Consider the following 22,269-nt stretch of genomic DNA (forward strand, 5'->3'; position numbering starts at 1 on the left):
TGTCTTTCTAGTTTGCTTTTTAATATTTGGAAATTTTTATCTCCTTTCTTGAAAGATAGAGAATTTTTTTTCTATTTAACTTACATGCAAGTTAAGTTTAGGCTTTGATATTTGCAAACATTTTGTTATCATTGTCAAATAATTCAAGTTTGAAACATTAAAGACACAACTTCTTAAAAAATTCCTGAATCAACCAAGACAATGAAAATATAGTGGCTGATTTTTTTCCCTAAGTGTACTTTTCAATGAATCTGTTTCTTCTGTAGAGAAGTAGTCTGTTTTAGAATTTGAAACAAAATTAGAGGTTGCTTTACAAAAAGAAGTAAATTAAAGGACAAGATCAGGATTAGAAACTAATTATAAGAAGCAGAGAAATAGATGTATCATGCATTGAGAATATTTTTATACTGCACTTAAGCACTGAATTTGACCCAGAATTTTCTAACCAATGGATCATGGGAAACAAATTGTAATTTATTAAAGAAATACACTTTTTTTCCTCTTAGGTTCTTTTTTCCTCAGCAGAAATCTGCAACTTATGGCTGGCAGGGTTGAGGCAGAATCAGTAAGTTTCTTTTAGGAAAGAGTTTGACACTGTATTTGAATGAGAATACCTAACATAGGAGTAATGTTAATGTCAGTGTACTGTCAGTGAAACCTGTGGAGTTACACCTCTTGCATTTGAGTTTTTGCAAGAGCAAATTATGTGGAAGAATAAAATTGTGTATTTTAGTAGCTGCTATTTTTGAGAGAGGTCCTTTTATTTGCAACTGAATGCAGTTCCCAGGTGACATAATAAGTTATTATTTTCATTTTACACAGTTGATGCTGCTTACCCATGCAATACGTGTAGTATGGGGTGAAGTTTCTGTTATGAGATCATACTACCTGAGTTCAAATTTTGGGATTGGCTTTGTGACCTTGGTCAACTTAATTTCACTGAGCCGTGGTTTTACCATCAGTGAAATAGAAATAATATTACAGCATGCATCATATTCTTCTTACAAGGGCAGTATGCTTTAGAAAATTGTAGTGCTTAACTTATGGTCATGACTTAATTAATGTTTGGCTTGCTATTTTTGTTATTTTTATTATGTTGCAAATTTGAATTAGAAATTATTTAATCATTTTGTTTTGAAAATTTCCTAAGTTCTTCACCTAAGCTTGATTTGCTCTATTTAAAACCTCCCCTCTTTGCTAGGTAGAACAGTTTTAAAGTATAAATTATTAGTCCCGACTGAGTATCTCGGTTTGTTACAGCATTGTCCTGATACACCAAGGTTCTAGGTTCGATTCCCCGTCAGGGTACATACAAGAATCAACCAATGAATGCGTAAATAAGTGGAACAACAGATTGATGTTTCTCTCTCTTTCTCCTTCTCTCCCTCCCTCTCTTTCTCTAAAATCAGTAAATAAAAATTTAAAAAGAATAACTAAAATGTAAATTATTAAGTGTTTTCCTAATAATCTGTATAAGAATTATGTACACATGAATCAATAATAGCAAAAAACTCTCCAGTTAATTTATACATCCACTAATTGATATATTGGTCAATGTTACTAGGTATTTCTTGGGAACTTCCAGTGAAATAATTATAGAATGAATAGAATGTGAATAATATGTGTTTTCTGAGACTGGAATTAAATATTTTTAGTTTGATAGATTTCAAATAATAGTATTTCTGTTTTGCAGATGGGGACCTGAGAAATATGTATGACTTTTTCCTATGGACAAATATCAAAGATATTATTCACTTGAGACTCACTTTTCTTTTGGAGTTCAACTGTTTTTACCACTCAGCATTGAGGATCACATGCATAATATACTATTTTAATAGTGTGGAACTATGAATAATTTAGACTGGTGTCTGCTAGTTACTTGCTGAACTTATGAAGAGATTTTGCACATTTGTGCTCCTTTCCAGCAGTGAAAATAATATGACCATTTTGAAAAGCTGTTTAAAAATGTTATTTTGATGTAATATATTCCCACCCATTTAAATAGCCTAAATTTTAATTGGACATTTTGTTCTAGCCATCCATCAGAAGCTAGAAGCGGATGGAACGGAAAAAGTAGAAGGCTCCATGACGCAAAAACTGGAGAATGTTCTGAACAGTGAGTTTCGTTCTACTACCCAAAATTATTTACGGACTTTATAATGAGCTTTGATATAGTTATTGAATCTGGTTTCACAGACCAAGGTAATAAGTTGCATTTTAGTATTTCTAAATAGCAATGATTTAATGAACATGAAGGGGAATAAAAACATTTAAACTGAGTGTCCTTTTTTTTTTTTTAAAGATTTTATTTATTTATTTTTAGAAAGAAAGATGGGAGGGAGAAAGGGAGAGAAACAATTGAGTGCCTCTTGCTCACGCCCAACCTGGGACCTGACCCATAATCCAGGCATGTGCCCTGACTGGGAATCAAACCAGCAACCTTTTGGTTCACAGGCTGGCAGTCAGTCCACTGAGCCATACCAGCCAGGGCCTTTTATTTTATTTTTTTCTTTTTTCATTTTATTTATTAGAAATCATAATTTGAAAACAAGTCAGTATACTTTTACTACGTAAAATTTGCCACCATAAAAGAGAACAGTATATAAATAGCATCTCAAAGACAGAAGAACACTAAGGCAGTAGCCAGAATTTTTATTGACCAAAAACCTGAAAAAGCATCTTCAGATTTCTACCAGTGTTAGTACAAATAATATCAGCTACTAGACTAACAGATGCTTAGATGTCACTTATTTATACCTGGCTTTCTAAAATGAATTTAAGGCAGGTTGCCATTTAGGAGGGTTTGTAACTCTGAGACATTTTTTTTTTCTTAACTGTAGGCCAAGAGAAACTGACATGCAGAATTTTGGAATCTATCCACGTCTCCATATATACTAGCTCCCAGATACTTTAAAATACTGAATTGGAAGAAACTCATCAGCTAAATCAATTCCTATTATAATATTAGTGGCTAGCTTAGCAGTAAGTTTTCCTCTTTCACGCATATAGTAAACATTTGACAAGGAGCAGTATTGCCTAAAGTAATATTGTTTGTTAAAATAAGTGTAGCATGTGATTTTCCCAAAGAAGGGAAACAATACAAAATTTAAGAATTATAACATCTGATTTTAGTGACTCTTTGAATACAGGACTGGGCTGTTAAGTTAGTTTTTGCACTTCTAGCTTAAGTTATTTCCATGAAGAGTTTTTTGAGCTTTCTTGTAAATACCTGTTTATACATCTGGAAATCTCTGATAAGAAAGTATTTTCTATTTTTTTTAAGTATATTTTATTGATTATATTGTTACAATAGTTCCAATTTTTTCCCCTTTGCTCCCCTCCGCCCAGCATCCCCCTTCCCCAACAATCCCTTCCCCAAGTCCATCCCCATGGGTGGTACATACAAGCTCTCCTGCCTCACCCTTTCATATATTCTTCTTCTTTTTTAAAAAAATAATTAGTTAAATATTTTAACAATAAAAAATAACAATCCCTCCCTCTCAGACATAAGACCCTTTACAATCTTATAAAGGACAATGGGCGAAGGTCTCGAGCTCCTCTAGCTGCTTCAAGCTGGACATGGTCGTCGTCCTACCTACCCTTGGGTGAAGAAATCCCTAATAAGAGTGGGGGTGTGGAGGGAAGGGTGGCCTTCCCACAGGGGAAGGATCGTGCAGACTCCAGGTTGGTTGGCTGTCTCTGGACAACGGCATGCTTGGTTTAACAGGCTGGCATCCTTGTTGTATTCTGGGGGCAACAGGGTTAAAGGACATCATTCAATCCGTAACCACTAGATGACAGAAGACAGGTATTAATTTTTCAATGTCCCACATGAGGGAAAAAAAGGGCTTCTTTGGAGGAAGGTGTGCCAGGTACATCTCACCTCCTGTCCAAAACCCTTTTGCCCATTATACTTAGTTTGGACTGAGGGAAATATTTTAGGTTTCCCCCCTCTCAGGCCTCTGGGCTCTTTCTGTCCAAGCCATTAGGATAGAAAAGAGAAACCAGTTTTAAAATGAAGCCCACAGACCACCCCGTTCTTCACCAACCCAGCCACTTAGTTCAGCCAAACCATTGAGTCTCAGGAGGCAGCAATGCAGACAGGATTAAGTGAGGCCTATACGTACAGACAATCACTCAGGTAATGAGATCGTATGCTTATGCCCTTTGAAAATAGAAAACACATGTTAATTTATGTAACATAACCCACATACAAGTCTCTAAATCTGTAGGACTGTCTTATAGGAAAGACATCCAGTTGCAAGGCATTTGACATTCTTCTTGCCTGTAAATTAAACATCTTTGATAATGCCACAGACATAGTTTAACTTTCAAATGAAAACAAGTTTTAAATGAAAAGAAACTTTAAAGACGGTTAGTTGCACTACTTTATAGTCTACCACTGGGCATTGTGATCTTCTTTGAATCGTGATTTTTCTCCCTAAGATTACCCTCCTTGTCATTAAAGGGACTGCATTAAGTCCATTTTTAATTTATCCTGTTCATTTGCATAAACACAACAAGAGCAGCAAATGATCACTTATGATCTTTAGTTCTGCTTTGCTGGAACTTATGCAAGGAACATTTAGGGTGACCTTCAGTCTCCCCTTCAAGGCACAGAAGCAGATCCACATACCTGGCATTCAGCCTTGCCTGTAAACACCTGTCTTTTCCAGGTTCTCCTGGTTTTCCATTGTGCCTTAAGGTCCCTTCTAGCCATCTTTCAGGAAAACAACCTTCATTCCTTCCCTGGAAAGATTGCTATGGACCGCTCATCCATCCAAGGTACCAGGCCTTTTATCTCGTGGACTTTTATTACCTTTGAAAGTCAGTCCCAGTTGCTCAGGGCTTTTTGGTAACAACCAAAGCCCAAGCATGTCTCCTTTAGGCATGACATTCCAGCCAAAGTCTTGGTCAAAAAAAAAAACCTCTATTAACAATTGGTTTTATTAGTTTTATGCAAAGAAAGTTAGGTCATTACTTCTTCAGAATGCCAAATTCTGAAGGGATCAGATAGGGAGAAAAATATACAGTGTGAAGGAAAATCGTTGTCCTTCTAATATTCACTGAACTTGAATTTCTATTCTTTATATTTTTATTTTTTTCCCCCACTAAAATTTTTTCTGTTTGTTTGTTTTTCCGTTACAGTTGTCTCACTTTTTTACCCTCTTGCTTCCCTGCACCCTGCCCCCCCCCTTCTTCCACATTCAGTCTCCACCCAGTTGTCCATGTCCATGGGTCATTTATACATGTTCTTTGACTAGACCCTTCCCCTTCTTACCCCTTCTCTCCCTCCCATCTCCCCCTTTGTTACTGTTAGTTTATTCCTTGTTTACATACCTCTGGTTCAATTTTGCTCATTTGTTTGTGTTGTTCATTAGTTTCCTGTAACAGGTGATAGCATAAGGTAGTTTTCTTTTGTTGCCTGGCTTATTTCGCTAAGCATAATTCTCTCTAGTTCCAATCATGTTGTTGCAAATGGTAGAAGTTCCTTCTTTCTTTCAGTACTTATTCATTGTCATTTTCCCCCTTTGTACTCGTGTTCCTCTCTGTCTCTCTCTGTTTCTTCATCTTCTTAAAGCAGACCCTTTAGCATCTCTTGCAATGCTGGTTGTATTCTTTTAGCCTTCTTTTGTCTTGGAAACTCCTTATTTCACCTTCCATTTTGAATAAGAGCCTTGCTGGGTAGAGTATTCTTGGTTGTAGGCCTTTGTTTTTCATTACTTGGAATATATTTTGCCATTCCCTTCTGGCTTGTAGTGTTTCTGCTGAGAAATCTGAGCCTTATTGGAGCTCCCTTGTATGTTATTAGTTGTTTCTCTCTTGCTGCTTTTAGGATTCTCTCTTTGTCTTTGAATGTTGGCATTTTAATTATGATGTGTCTTGAAGTGGGCCTGTTGGGGTTCATCTTCATTGGGACCCTCTGTGCTTCCTGGACTTGCATGATTCTTTCTCTCCTCATGTTAGGGAAGTTTTCTGTCATTAGTTTTTCAAAGAGGTTTTCTATCCCTTGCTCTTCTTCTTCTCCTGGAATTCCTATGATACAGATATTATTATGTTTCATGTTGTCCTGCAGCTGTCTTAGAGCTTCTTCAGTCTTGTTCAGTCTTTTTTCATTTTGTTGCACTGCCTGTGAGTTTTTGTCTACATTGTCCTCCATCTCGCTGATCCGATCTTCTGATTCCTCTAGCCTGTTTTTAATTCCTTCTACTGTGTTCTTCAATTCATAGACCGTATTCTTCATTTCCTCCTGGCTCTTATTGATAGCTTCCATGTCCTTTTTGATGCTGGTATAATTCTCAGTAAGTTCCTTATAGTTCTTCTGGAGTTCACTGTAGCTTTTCTGGAGTTCTTTGTAGTTTCCGCTGAGCTCATTGAACTTCTCCATAATCCATGCTTTCAATTCCATATCTGATAGTTGCACCCCTCTATTTCATTTAGCACTGTTTCTGGGGACTCTACCTTTCCTTTCGATGGGGGGTTGTTTCTCTGTCTCCCCATTTTTGTGACTCCTATTGTTTGTTGGAATGATCTGCACTTCCTGGATCTGCCCCTAGTGGCGTCAGATCCTGTACCAGTCTGGGCCTAGGCAGCCTGTTGGAGACTGCCAGGGATCTACTGCCTTTGTCTGGCTTCTTTAGTTTTTAATCTATTCAGTCTGTGATTAGCTGTGAGGCTTAAGGACCGTGGGAGTGGCAGCTTAATTCCTGTAGGCAAGGCCTTTGCTTCCCCTCAGGCTGTGGCCACTTGGCCGGGAATGCAGTGTGGGGATGAGTCAGCACTGGGACCCGGCTGGCAGCTTCCCCAGCTCTCCCCTCAACGCCACCACACCAAACTCTCCCCAAGCATTTCCAGTCCTCTCTGTCTTCCCTCTGCTTGTGCCCAGGGTAAGTGTGGGCAGAATATTTTCATATGTGATCCGCTTAAGAGCTCTTTTTCTCCAGCTGTTTCTCTCCGCCTAGCAAGAAACCCTGTGGCTTTTCACTTTTCACAGCTGAATACTATTTTACTTTCCACTCTGTTGCTGTAGGCTGGGAAGCCCAGCTGGGGGTTTAGACCCTGCCCTTCTCAGGGGGAACCCCCGGCTGCTGAGCTGTTTCTCAGTCCCTTCAGCTGCTACCCGTGTGACGCCAGCCAGCCCTTCCGGGTCTCCGCGCTCCCTACCGGTCACGTTGTGATGTAGCGGCCTTTTCTGTCTCTCCGTGGTTATAAGACTTCTCTCCAGCTAGTGTTCGGTTGGTTATTCCAGATGATTTCTCCAAAATTACATTGTAAATCCAGAGTAGTTCTAGGAGGAATTTAGTTTAGCTTCCACTTACTCCTCCGCCATCTTGTTTCCCCCCAGAAAGTATTTTCTATAAGGAAGCTTTCATTTGACATAGGTTTCCCTTGGTAGTAGAGTTTTAGTACTTAGATTTCATCCTAAATTTATGAATTTAACAGCACTTCAAATATTTTTCCTTCTATTTGTTGTTGTTGTTATTATTATTACTATTATCAATATTATTATTTGCCATGAGATTTTGTCTTGTTTTTGAATCAAAACAGTGTCACCAACTTGGTTGAAATGAATATGTTTTGAATTAAACCCAAATAAACATTTATTAAAACTATTTCTGTATTAGCATAGTCAGACATATTAATGTCTTAGAAGGCTATTTTCTACTCATGGTTGTTGTTTTCACTATAGAAATTGCTATTAAACCATGATATCTGTAAAAGAAGTGAGATTACTAACTTGTTGAAGATAATTTTTAAGTACAAGCTGACATAATGTGTCATTATCAGTAAAAGAAAATAGATCGTTGTTAAGGTTTTTAAAAAAAGATTTGTTTCAACTGTTAGGTTTAGCGTAATGTGTTGACATAATTTGTTTTTAAGGAGTAGTTTAGGAAATCCTCCCTTGGGACTTGAGGTATAAATTTGTAAGATAAATTATTTTACTTCTGTTTGTTCATAACCACGAACCTTTTCTAGAAATGTGTCACATTAACTTTAGTATAGTTTGCTTTTCTGAATGAAGTTGTGCTTAACATAAATGGTTACTTCTTTATGAGACTCTCCTTTAAGACTTTTCCTTATATCTTTATAACAGTCCCTCTTTTCTAGAAACATTTTCATCAACTAAATGTTGATATTTAATACCTTATGGTAAGGTTTTGCTAATTCAATGTGAGCAACATTCATTTAAGACTGGTTGTGTAGAAGTACCCTGCCCAATCCAGTGTTGGGTACACAGCTGAAAGAGATGTGGCTCCAGCCCTGCAAGCATAACCTCCGCCCAGACAGATGTGTCAGAGTTACTTAAGACTTTAGAAGCTGTGTCATTGGGGAATCAGAAAAAAAAATTCTAAAAGTACCATGGAAAATTTTATTTTTTTTGAGAAGGAAGGATCAGTGAATATGAATGTACTTTAGTTTGCTTAGATTATTATTAATGTTTTAATTTTGTGTATAGTTATATACTAATTTATATACATTTTTCTTGAGTTATTTAAAAAAATTTTTTAAAGATTTTTAGTTTATTTTTTCGAGAGAGGGGAAGGTGGAGAGAAAGAGAGGGAAGGAGAGAAACATCATAGTGTGAGAGAAACATTGATCAGTTGTCTCTTGCATGCCCCCAGCTGGGGACCTGGCCTGCGACCCAGGCAAGTGTCCTGACTGGGAATCAAACTGGTGACCTTTTTGGTTTGTAGGCTGGTGCTCAACCCACTGAGCCTCACCAGCCAGGGCTCTTGAGTTATTTTAAATGAAAGTTTTTTAAATTTGGGCAACTTTTCTTACTATAAATTTTAATGAATAATGTCAACTCTAAAAATCTAAGTCCATTTTATTGGAATTTATCAGTGCTGACACCTTTCATTGGAATTCTTTTGTTTTCACTGACATGTTTCTCAGATGTGCCATTTAAGTTAATAATTTCTTCTTTATTTCAAGCCAGTGATGAAGTAATGATTACTATGGTTTATATCAAATTCACATATCCAACTCTATTTTCTTACCTATTCTGAGAGTATAGAACAATGTTGTCTAATAGAACTTCTGCAATGATGGAATTGTAGCTGTTGAACACTTAAAATGTAGCTAGTATTGCTGAGGAATTGAATTTTAAATTTCTATTATTTTTAGTTAATTTAAGTTGAAATGACCCCATGTGGCTAGTAGCTACCTTATTAGACAATGTGGGTATGGACAATCTAGTGTAAGTATTATTTGTAGTAGCAGCTGCAGTAGTAATAAACTAAAACATTCGCAGTGTTCAGTAAGGGTCAGAAACATTCTATATACATGAGGTCTGTCTGGAAAAAGTCCAGCCATTGTTAATATAATGAGAATGGTTTGTGTTACATTGCTGTAACCTGGCAGCCAAGGAGAGTGGACTGGACTGTGCATGCGTGAACAATGACAACCTCACTATATGAGTCAGTGGGGCCACGTGGTACACAACTATATGAGTCAGTGGGGCCACGTGGTAGACACTGTTGAATGAGCATGTGTACTGTGTATCCGTCATATTCAAAATGACTGAGCTTGTAGAGCAACAAATTGCATCACATTTTGCATTAAGCTTGAACATTCCTCTGTGGAAACTATTTGGATGATTCAGAAAACTGCAGCAATGGGCAGCTTCATCACAACAATGTGCCTGCTCATGCATCACGTCTCGTTTAGTTGTTTTGTGAAACATCAAATCACCCAGGTGACTTAGCCCCCCTGTAGCCCAATTTGGCGCCCTGTGACTTCTGGCTTTTCCCAAAACTAAAATCACCTTTGAAAGGAAAGAGATTTCAGACCCTCAATGAGATTCATAAAAACACAAGGTAGCTGATGACAGTTGGGAGAACTGTGTGAGGTCCCAAGGTGCCTACTTTGAAGGGGACTGAGGTGTCATTGTCCTGTGTACAATGTTTCTTGTATCTTGTATCTTCTTCAATAAATGCCTCTGTTTTTCATAGTACATGGCTGGATACCTTCTGGACAGACTTTGTATTTAGTCCTCACAATAACTATGAGGTTTGTACTATTGTCTCCCTTTTATTGATGGAAAAACTGAAGCCCAGAAAGATCAAATGACTTTACCTAATGTCATATAAGTAGTAAGTTATAGAGTTGGGATTTGTCTTGATTTGGCTTCAGATTTGTACTTTACCTACTGACTTTGCTGTGCCTGGTTTTGATGTGGATGAATTTCAGTTACCACAGTGTATTTGCTATAATTACATAAAGTACAAACTCAGATGCTAGCTCTTCCATCCATAGATCACTCTGTAAATAACAGATACACAAGTAATCTGTGACCATGTATCTCTTTTCTGATTTGATTGGTGATTGGTCACTGCTTATGTTATCCAGTTCACACACAGACAGCAGAGTGGGTAATTGTATGTGGCCTCTTTGTCTCACATGACATTGTACAGAAAATGGATAATTAAAAGAGGGACTTGGCCCACAAAGATGAAAATGCATCAAGAAACAATAATTGATAACTGTAAGTAAAATTCAAATCTAACATGACTGAAGTTACAGAAGAAGTAGCTGACAGTGGGGTTTTGGACCCTGCTGCTGTTCAAAAGGCTCAGACTGTGCAGCCAGAGGAACTCAGGGATGGTGAATTTATTGATGGAAATGAGGCAAGTGTGAAGAAAAATTTGAAGATGGTTTATAGGAAGTGATACTTAAAGAAAGACTCAGATAATCTGTGACATTAAAAGTACAAAGGATAAGTTTAGGAATCTGATAATTTGTCAAAGCACAGAAAAGAAGCTTCATACATATAAATTTGATGATGGAAAAACAAGGCAAGCAATCTTGATAATTTATAAATAATAAGTGGAACACTTGAATTTTCAGTGTTTTTAATGTTTTAAATTACAATGTACTAAATAAATAGTAGTTTTATAGCTTTTTACTTTTTTTTTTTTTAAGATTTTATTTTTATAGAGAGGGGAAGGGAAGGAAACATTAATGAAAGAGAGAGAAACATCAGCTGGTTGCCTCTCCTACTTGCCCTGACCAGGGACTGAACCCACAAACAAGGCATGTGCCCTGATCGGTAATTTCGCCTTGCAGGACAATGCCCAACCAACTGAGCCACACCAGTCAGGGCTTTTTAATATACTTATTCATTTGTAACCAACAGTAAGTTTTGAATGTTTCAACAAAAATTTTAAAAGTCACATAACAATTGTTTCCCTGTTGATTATTAAGTTTCTTGCTAGGTTTTAGCTTGCATGGTCATTTATATGGTCCTGCACAGCATGCAAAGTAACGCTTGTTCTGTACTGTACCACCTCTCTAAGTAGAAAGTACTGAGCACTTATTCAAGATTTTTTAGTCCTTGCTCTGTAAGCATTTATGGAGCACGTGTTCTAACACAGGGTTGTGAAGGTAAAACTTAGTGCTTTACCTCTCAGAGTGTATGTAGTCTACTGGAAAATACAGACAAGCAAGTGATTACATTGTGGTGTTACAATCCTCTGCTCTTGGCAATCTGGAGTACATCTGGATCTTTAACAAGGAGGACCTCATTGGAAAATGGAGTGGAGAGAATATCAGGAGGGGGGTGGGTGTCGGTCACATGAGTTTTAAAAAAGGATTAGGAAGTAGCCAGGCAAGAAGAGGTTGGTGGGTGGGCAGCTAAATGGCTATAGTCTGTCCCAGGCAGAGCAAGCAGCATTGAGGAGGAAGGTGCCAACTTTAGAAAGGAGAGGGCTGCATTCTAGGAATCTGGATCCAGTGTGGCTGATGTGCAGAAGAGAGAGGCAAGGGTGCCAGATTGAAGGGTGTCTGCTCATGACAAGCTTTCTATGTAGTATCATGGGATTTGTCTTTATCCTGAATACTGAGCCATTGAAGGATTTTAAATAAGGGAGTGATATTATGAACTTTTCAAAGAACATTCTGCCCTTTGTATAGACAATGGATTAGAAGGGAGCTAGACTAGAGACAAGAAGAGAAGCCCAGGTATAAGGTACTTTTGTAAGAGTGAAATGCTGAGGACTTAGCAAAGTAGAGATGTTGAAGGCAGAGTGAATAACAGATGGGAGGCAGTATTCGGTTACTGGATGATGTAAAAAGAAGAAAAATGAAGTAATCAATGATGACTTTCAGATTTCTGGCCACAAATGGAGGAAGAAGGAGCAGGTTTGGGGCAGGAAAAGTGGAAAGGAAAAAAAATTCAGTTAGAGTTGTAACATGTTGAGTTTGAGATTTCTGAGGGTTACGCCCATGAATAATATCTTTTTAGCTCTCAATACCTCCTACTGGTGTCAAAAGTGAGCAAGATAAAGAACCTCTCTGTGTTTTAGTTGCCTGCGCTATAAAATGGGGATATAGTGCTTGTCTTGTCTTTTGGGCATGAGCAAGTTTAAATGAATTAACAAACATGTTTTCAGAATAAAAATTTAGAATAATTAATATAAACTTTCTAGAGTAGCATCTAGCATAGACTAAGTGCTAGACATTATATGTCTAGTATGTCTTTATGCCACCCACAAAGGCCTCTCAAAACTCCTTTTAGGTTATGAGAGACCCATAGATGCTAATTTTTCTCCCTCCATGACATCTTCATTCTTTTCATTCTACTTCCTCAGCTCTTCTCAAAGGCAGGTAAACTAAGGGTCTTAGAGTTGATTGTCCATCCAGTAATCTTTTCTCCACTGTTCTGCATGATGAAGCCTCACCAAATTATCTGCCTAGACTCGTGGTTCTATTCTTGTGCTCCAAGCCTGCTGACTTGCTCCTGGTTATTGTCCTTCTCAATTTTGCTGTCAGGGTTCATTCAAATGGAAATCTTCAGGGTTCCTCCTCAGAGACTAAGTTGGTACCATAGGATGAAACCGAGATGTCATGAAAAATGCTCCCATAGGATCTCCTTAAAACAGTGAGGGCTGATTGACTGAATTGTCTCACCCAGGAAAACAGGACTTCATCTTTGGCATGTCTCAGAATAAAGGACTTCTTTGTGATGGGTGAATTCATTTAAAAAAATTATTCTACGTCTAGTGAAAAATATATGTGAAGGTTAGTCTTAAGCTAATAAGCATATTTTAAGATACAGATTTGGGAATCAACAGCATAGAGACTGTAGTTGAATTAACATGATTGAATGATTTCACCTTAAGTACTATGGGTAAAATTAAAAGAAAAAAACCAAGGACATGAAACACTAAAGAATATTAGTTAGGGTCAAGTTTGTGAGAAAGGAAGTGATTTTTACTCAGTGGTATGATGGTAAATGTTTAATAACTGGCATTCCAAAAAGGGAAAAAGAAGAAAACGAACTCTAATAATAGCATTTCCAATGTGTAAGTTCCCCCATCATGGTTGATTTCAAGCCACCAACCTGACATTACTGAATGGGAATTGAAAAGAGATAGGGGATAGTTGGCTCTTGTGAGCAGTATAAATCAACTTCTGCTCTTTTCTCATCCCTACAATTCCGTTCTGTGTACTTCATGTGGTGTTCTATAATTCCACTTTTGGGCATGACTCTGTAAACAAGCATTTACCATTGGAATGATACTATTTATGTAATATCATGTTAGAGATGGCAGCCTATCTCTTCATTTTCTCGAATCTGTTTAGAGAAACTGACTCATGTAGTAAGTAGGTTGTTAGATCTCATTGTGGTACTGGTTTTGCTATGAATTTAAGTATACATTTTTAAGTTACCTTAAATTACCAGGCATTTTAAGGTTTCCTAATCTCATTTAACTTACCTATTTCTCTGATAAATTGTATTGGGGGTGAGTCTTTAATCCTCGCCATAATCTCTCCATATCACATTAAGCAAAGACTACATAAAAATCACTTTCATGATATACTGTCTCAAGTGTCAGTGCCATGAAAAGGACCCAAAAGGGTCACTTTGAAGTAAGAGAAAGCATGTTTACTTTAAGCAAACATGCTTGAAATTGTAAGACAGCATCAGAATTACATGACTGGCTTTTCTAGATAATATGAGTTCCTGCACAATTTTTTTTTTTTTCACTCTTAAAGATAAGATGAATGGGAAGGAATGAATTTGGTTAGTTTGCAGTGCTGCAGTGATTTTTCTTCCCATCTCCCATCCCCTCTGCTTTATTGAGATATAATTGACATAACATTGTATATAATGTGGTGATTTGATACACTTTTATAATGTAGTATGATGACCACTTTAGTGTTAGCTAACACATTCATCACGTCATGTAATTTCATTTATTTTTTGTTGTGAGAACATTTGAGATTTTTTCTTAGCAGCTTTCAAATATATAATACAGTTATCATTAACTAGATCCCCAGAACTTAATTCATCTTCTTTTTTTAAAAAAATAATTTATTTATTTATATGTTTATTTATTTTATTTTTAGAGAGAGGGGAAAGGAGAAAGAGAGGGAGAGAAACATCACTGTGTGGTTGCCTCTCACTCGTGCCCCCAACTGGGGACCTGACATGCAGCCTAGTAATGTGCCCTGACTGGGAATCGAACCAGCGACACTTGGCTCGCAGGCCGACGCTCAATCCACTGAGCCACAGCACCCAGGGCAATTCATCTTCTTACTAGAAGTTTTTACCCTTTGATCAATATCTCTCCATTTTCTCCACTCCCTCCCCTTCAGCCCCTGGTAACCACCATTCTACTCTCTGTTTTTGTGAGTTTGCCTATTTTAGAGTCTACATATAAGTGATATCATGCAGTATTTGTCTTTCTCTATTTCTGACTTAGCTCACTTAGCATAATGTCCTCAATGTCCATCTATGTCCCATCTTACATGGAGGAAAATTTTATTGTTTAGTCAGCCCAACTGCAACAGTGGCAGCTACAGTTGTTATTGTAGCAGCATTGCTGTTAATGCTCAGGGTATCTCTGTAACTGAGACGATGACAGCCTCTCCAGGGAGCTGATATTGAAAAAGGATGAATTTTCAGGTCTAGATTTACTCAGGGCTAGTAGTTTTAAGATCAGGGTTCCTCCTGCAAACTGCAAGACCCAAGTTATGGTTTTCATGACCATGCCATTCAGTTAGATTTGTTATGTGGTTGCACCCTGAATGTTCAGGCCCCTGCCAACTGCCATAAAAATTGGGTGTTCAGGTGTAAGAAGGTGGAGTAAGGATGTGGATGGTTTGGTGCCAAGGGGGATTGTTCTGAAATGCCTGACTAATGGCTTATTTGTGGTGTCCATCACATGTGAATAACAACGCTGAGTTCAGTAATTTCATTTTCTTTCTTTTTAAAAAAACGTATTGGGTTAACATTGGTTGATAATATATAAATTTCAGGTGTACAACTTTATAATGTAACATGGTAGCTTCCCACCCAGTTTCATTTTCTTCTTAGTCATCCTAGAGAATAAAGACATAAAATGCATTTTGTGAGCTGCTGATAAATTTTTATCTTCTTGATCAAATCTTGTTTTCACCGCTCTCATTTATTTTATTGCTAGATATAATTGTCCAGTTTTCATAGGGTTATGAACTCTTAAAAATTTTATTGTGAATGCAGTAAAATTCACAACAGAATAATAACTTATGGACAGAAGTTATCTATTAAAAAGATTATAATTTTGTAATTTATAATATGTCTATGTGCACAAATTAAAATTCTCCATATATACATACATTTCTATGTTATAATTCTATAGTTTATAATTTCTGTGTCATTTTTCTCTGTAAAATGTTTATATGTTTTTTTCATTATAAATGAATTTTCTACCTGTACTTGGTTTCATACTTTTTAGAGGAGTTAAAATTGTTCATTGGTATACTTTATTATCTTTAAAATAAGATGAGAAAATCTAATTTTGAACTCTCATACGTTTTGCTTTAAATTCCTTCATTATATATAAAAAGTGCTTAGGGATTTAGTATCCACAGCTTACATATAACTAATCAAGCTTTTAAAAATATTTAATCACTTTCACATATCAATTTACTTATGAAGCCCCAATTCATGAAGTTTTTATTTTTATATGATAAACAAATAATAATGATTTTCTTTCAAGAAAGTAGTTTTAACCATAATCAGATTTCAGATATTCGTTTAGCCACCATTGTGTGGTTTGGTGGCAAGAAGAGAGTATGTTTTTCTCATATTACAGCAGAAATTTAGTATTTGACATTAAATAGAATGTGGTGAAAGCAACTATTTTGACAAAACAAAGCCTTTATATCAGGCTTTTAAAATTTCAACAGAATTTAAACAATATTTAGATAAAACAATTAGTTATAAAGACGACTTAACAGGATGAGGCCACCCACAGTGTGGAGTAGAGAATATGGCATGCGAGCCACCCAGTGAGACCGAGGTAATTTTTTCATCTTTGCTTAAAGTGTAGTCACTAGACCAGATAATGTAGAAACTTTTTATGTGCAATGATCAAACAGTGGAAAACAGTTTATTCTTTTTCTCCCCTTTTCTTGTGGCTAATTAAAAATCATTCATAAGTTTAAAATGTTTAACCTTTTTTTGACCATAATAAATTTCACTGTAGATAACACAACTCTTTCATTGCAGTGATTCATATAGTTTGAGGTACTTTGGGTTAAAAATATATAAATATCCAGTTTGTGTATAATATTATAAGAATTAGCTGATACAAGAAATGTTCATTAATGATATGTTAAAGTTTGTCATTTTAATGCTTATGTAGTTTTTTTGTGCCTGCTACACAGAGATAATTTTACCAAAAAACAGGATTGGTTCTAAAATATTTCTTTTGAACAGCTTTTCTGAAAAATATTTTTCTTGTTTTGTATATTACCACATATTGAATCTAGGGAATTTAGTGTATGTGTATTTGCACATATGTATATGTGTGTGTTTTAACTTAATTAATGAAGTAACCTAAGGGCCCATAGTTGCTATAAAATTTAGAAGAGTGACTAACAATAAATATGTACACATTAGAAAATTTTTGTGGGCCTGGTAAATATTCTTATTTTTAATTGGATACCATTCTTAACATAAGAACAGACTTATTAGCAGGCAAAATGTATATTGTATTTTAACAAACCATAATAGATCTCCCTGATAGCTAACTTTTTAAAAAACCTTTGAGTTTTACTGTAAAGCTATAATAACAGTCTAACATTTTGTTTCTTTTGTCCAGTTATACATTTTATGAATAAAATCAATTTTTACCTAAGTTTGGTTTTTTCTTTTAAAACAGGGGCAAGTAATACTGCGGACACATTATTTCAAGAGGTATTAGGTCGAAAGGACAAGGCAGATTCCACTAGAAATGCCCTCAATGTGCTCCAGCGATTTAAATTTCTTTTCAACCTTCCTCTAAATATTGAAAGGAATATTCAAAAGGTAGAGTATGTTTTTTATATACTTATCGTTATAGAGGTCATAAATTTTAAAGAGTTAAGTATTTTTTTTTTTTTAGCTTAACCAAATGTCTTTATTATACTTTACTGACAGTCTCTAAAATGTTTTTTTTTTTAAGGGCGATTATGATGTGGTTATTAATGATTACGAAAAGGCCAAGTCACTCTTTGGGAAAACGGAGGTGCAAGTTTTCAAGAAATGTAAGATTTGTTTATTGCTTTTAGATCTTCGTTCCTTTTACAGGAAGAATGTGGGATGTACTCTGCAAAGATTTTACATGCATTTTAGTTTTTTGTTTATAGGGAACTCTTTTTAAAATGTAAGACAGTTACCTCAAAAATAACATGGTTTTTCTTACTAAGATGTAGTGAAATGAGGAATCACAACGATAGAATAGATTGTTCTTAGACATTCTTTGCCACTTATTCGTCGGCAGCCGTCCGTCTCGAGAGACGATGGTGTAGCTTCTTAAGAGTCTATCTGCACCGCTGAGAATGGTTGTGCAGTCCGACTCGGGAGTGACACGGTATCTGTCTCCTCCCGTGTTGAATCGACATCTTGCGATGACGCTGGAGTGTCCTCTCCAGTGAAGCTGAAGCTACAGAGCCTGGGCAGGGTGATATGGAGGGTCTGCTGTTGCCCATGCAGCAGACGCCCCCTCTCTTCGCAGCTGAAGGGTCCAAGGGAAAGACGGAGTCAATACAGCTTGGTTTCAGGTGCGCCGCAGGAGTTGCCGGTATTGACTACAACGTCAAACCGCCTTAGGGACTCCGGCTCCGGATTTTCTGTCGGGGTTTACTCCCTTAGCCTTTCCCCTGAAGAGGTATGCCACAAGGCAGCGGAGGTTTTTTGGAGTCAGAGTTTTCCTTCTCTGATGTGCCCTGACTGGAAGATCGAACCAGCGACACTTAGCTCGCAGGCCAACGCTCAATCCACTGAGCCAAACCAGCCAGGGGTTGCCACTTATTAACCATGATGTTATTAAAAATCTATTTTATTGGAATCAATTATAGATATTTTATAAATATTCATAAATATTTTATAAATATTTATAAATATTTTATAAAGACAGAAACCTACATTTAATCTTCTCTCTTAAGAAAGATTTATGAATTCTGACCCTACATTAAAGTAAACTAAATAATTTTTGCAAAGATCTCATGCCAGATACAGAAAATAAAACAATAAGAAAAGCCTATAAAATGCCCTGTAGTAATAATGCCTTATCAACTAGGAGAAATATCACAGGGCTTTATGATTTGTAAGTCCTAACTCCATAAGGACTTAGAAAACTTAATTTTATTTTGATTGTAGTTAATTTGCATTTAGTGAAATGCACAAATGCACACACCCCTGTAACCCACACCCCAGATAGAGTGTTTTCATCTCTCCAGAAAGTTCCCTTGAGCCTGTTTCTCAGTCAACCACTGTCACCCCAAGGCAACCACAGTTCTGCTTTCCATAACTTGATCGTGAATTTCCATTCTGTAAATCTTGTATATTTGTTTCTTTTTAAAAAATAGATTATGCTGAAGTAGAAACACGGATTGAAGCTTTAAGAGAATTACTTCTGGATAAATTGCTCGAGACTCCATCGACCTTACATGACCAAAAACGTTATATAAGGTAAACTTGCTGCAAGAATTTTCACAAATCACATATATCTGTATAATACTGGATACTTATTCTAACTCTTAAAGCTAATTTGGGGAAAATTAGGAGACTGATGAAATAATGAAAGCGAAAGCAAGAGTACCTAGTGTAGGACACTAAAATTCTTTTGTATACTAATAGATTTGCAAGTACTCACTTTTAAAAAATTGTTATTATTATTTAATTTTAAGTACTCTTAAGGGCAAGAAAATTCTCATTGTTTAAGTAAAGGAAAAGTAGTCTCATTGCTTAGTCACCTCTTCTTCCTGCTCAACAAGGATTTACCTAACCTAGAGGGATGGTTTGGGTGTTGCACCTTGTGGGCAGCCTCAGGCCACAAGGCAGGAACTCCCTATGTGGTTTAGAGACAACATTGTATCACATTGTGAGAAATTATTCATACCATAAAAGTGGGTCATGGCTCAACAGTAAAATTCTGAAAGGTTTTAGTCTTGAGAAGAAAATGGGAAACAACAAAAAAAAATAGCAGTAATATTGAAAGTGATGGACATCACAGGATGTGATGAGAAGGCCTTTAGAAAGAAGCAGTGTAGCATAATGGGAGCTAGCTGTTTACTTTGGGTTACTTGAGTTTTTCAGTTTATTAATTTGTTAAATAGACATGCTAACACAATCTGCGTCTCAGGGTTGTTGCAAAGATAATCAAGAATATATTTAGTATAGCACCAGGTACATAGTTAAGTAGTTAATAAATTTTATACACACACACACACACACACACACTCGCACGCACTATATTTACAGTGTATCAGGATTTGGAGACAAAGCATATAAATTTAAGCTTTTATATCTGTGATTTAAAATTATGAACATTATTTTCTGTCATATTTCGAATGTAACCTTTGTTCTCAGAATAAGCAATTCTTTTCAGACTTAATACCTTCCCTCTATAATTAATGAAGTTTATTAAATATTTGGTAGTTGATAATAGACTACATATATTGAAAATACTTTCCAGGTATGGAAAGAGAGGGTCAAGTCTGAAAGCTGCTGCTTTGTTTGCCTTTGTGGATGGTACAGGGTCCACATTCCGACTTGTGTTCCTAGTAATGCAGGAGCACAGCAAGACTGAACTATTGTCATTGTCAGCATATTGATGTTGCTGAACAGGAAAGGGAGGGGAGGCTTTCTCAGTGGAGTAGAGAACACTAAAATTGATTACTGCCACTCCCCCTTGTCTGCAGTGTGCCCAGACACCATCCGAGGTGTGCTGTTTATAATTTCTGACCCTCCCGGTCACCAGTTAGGGAGATTTGTATTACAACCGTTACTGTTTGTTCAGTGCACACAGCTAGAAAATTTTGATTTTCTTTAAGCTATCTTTGTGAGGAGGAATGTATTTTTTTTTTTAACATATAAAGAGACAGAGTTCCAGGAATGTTAATTGCCTTGTTCAGAATACAATTGGTTAATGTTTCATCTGTGTTCTGCTAATTATTCTTTGTATTTATATTACTGTTGACATTTATCCTATTAAATTTTCTGATAGTAATGTGTTAAACCTTATTGAGTGTATGATATCTTTATGTAGTGAATTACTATTATTAGATAACTAATGTGTAGTTCTTATAAGTGGTTAACTTACTACATAGTATTTAAAAGATGGTAGGTGTTAAAAAAGATTCTTTTAAATGGCCTATTTAAATGTTTGTTTGTTTTTTTTCCTTTAAAGGAAAAAGAACAAAAAGGTCAATAACGATGTCCAGTAGCTCATTTATTTTTTAATAATTGTTTTATTTTTGATGAGCTTTAAAAATATTAAGCAATTACATATGTTTTTGAATTATGTTTTTAGTTATTAATAAATAGGAAAAATAACATTACAACCAGGTCAGATATCTGTTGGACTTTGGTATTTATGATGATAAGTGCTGTGCATACTTCATTGGGATAGAGACAGCTTTTTCATTAAAAAAAAAAAAAAAAAGCATCTCTATTATTACTCTTATATAATTGAAGTTATGCATGGTGTAAGTAAAAATCAGATTACTACTGTGTTATCTTTTGTTCTCTATTTTATCAAATTAAAAACTTTCTGATTATTTTCTCTATTCTTATTCTGTTTTCATCCTCATTTCTTTAGCAAGAAGTAAAGTTTCATATACTTCTTCCCATGTCAGTGTGATTCTATCCTTTCGTAATTATTAAAAATCATGTCAGAATATGACTAAAAACTTCTTAAAATTTAAAATGTTGAGCCTATACTCATCATTATTAACATGTTTTTCCTCAAAAAGTCTTATAGAAAGTGTTCTTTAACACACAGCTTTGAAAGAGATGGCAGTGACGTGTATCATATTCTAAACAAATATTTTTGAAATGAAACTAATACTTACCTTTAAGCTACTTACTAAAAGAAAAGAAGAAACTTACTGGATTAATATCATTTAACCAAGGAAAAGCCTAGCACAGGCTGTACTTTTAAATTGAAACACCTGAATTTCTGAGAGAGCATGTTTATCTTTCTTTATAAAACTTTTAATATAATACCCATTAATAAGACAATAGAGAATTATTATTAAATTTTGCAAGGACTTAGTCACCATTCTAGAGACTTACAATTTTAAAAGTTACTAAGCAAAACATACTGACTTCTTTTGCTTGAGAAAGAGTCCTAGTAAACGGACCGTCTGTGTTCCTATGCAGTAGTGTAACAATGAAAAGGAAGCCGCGTTCCTGTGTTTTACAGCTAATACAAATCGGAGGGTGTCATGTGCGTAAAGGCATCAGGAGGAAGTGCTGCAGGAGCATTTGGAGGCAACACAAACCTGAGGAGAGCGATAAGACCAAGTCTCCCTGGCAAGAGAGAATAAAATCACATGCGTTTTGGGGAAGTGACACAACATGCTATTTCTCATATGTGACTTCCAGTCAGTAAAAGAGGAAAGCCTTAGGACGGAGGGAGAATCTGATCGGGTTTTGAAAGCTTTGAAATACATTATTTATGCCAAGCTCAATGTAATTAGATTGTACTTTTCTCGTAGGGATGCTATTAACTGATTTGTCACTCTCATACAGACACAGCTTATTTGTAGCCTGTAAATAGAGTCACGAGGAGGAGATGAAGGGCCACCTCTCAGGGCTTTCTCTGGGGCAGCCCTGTGCAGTGTGAGCCAAGCTGTTTAAGGGGCTCTTGTGCAGGACAATCAAATGCCCAGCTCTTCTCAGAAATTAGGTTGTCTCCCTTAGCCTGAAGAGTCAGGGTCAGGATGGATAGTCCCTAAATGTGATTTCAGATTTCTTCTCAACATTTTATTTATCGCTAACTTACTACA

General features: G+C 36.2%; 1 protein-coding gene across 1 annotated transcript in view; it reads left to right on the plus strand.

The window, feature by feature from the left end:
* The window catches only part of EXOC2 (exocyst complex component 2), a 239,568-nt gene that overhangs the window by 61,270 nt on the left and 156,029 nt on the right, over window positions 1-22,269 (plus strand). Inside the window, exons 6-9 of the mRNA XM_090269916.1 lie at window positions 2,036-2,116; window positions 17,157-17,302; window positions 17,439-17,520; window positions 18,844-18,946. Coding sequence (XP_090126042.1) covers window positions 2,036-2,116; window positions 17,157-17,302; window positions 17,439-17,520; window positions 18,844-18,946 — 412 coding nt within the window. The remainder of the gene's footprint in view (window positions 1-2,035; window positions 2,117-17,156; window positions 17,303-17,438; window positions 17,521-18,843; window positions 18,947-22,269) is intronic.

This window comes from Furipterus horrens, unplaced genomic scaffold (assembly GCF_987537825.1).
Source record: "Furipterus horrens unplaced genomic scaffold, mFurHor1.1.pri manual_scaffold_3, whole genome shotgun sequence".
Lineage (NCBI taxonomy): Eukaryota > Metazoa > Chordata > Mammalia > Chiroptera > Furipteridae > Furipterus > Furipterus horrens.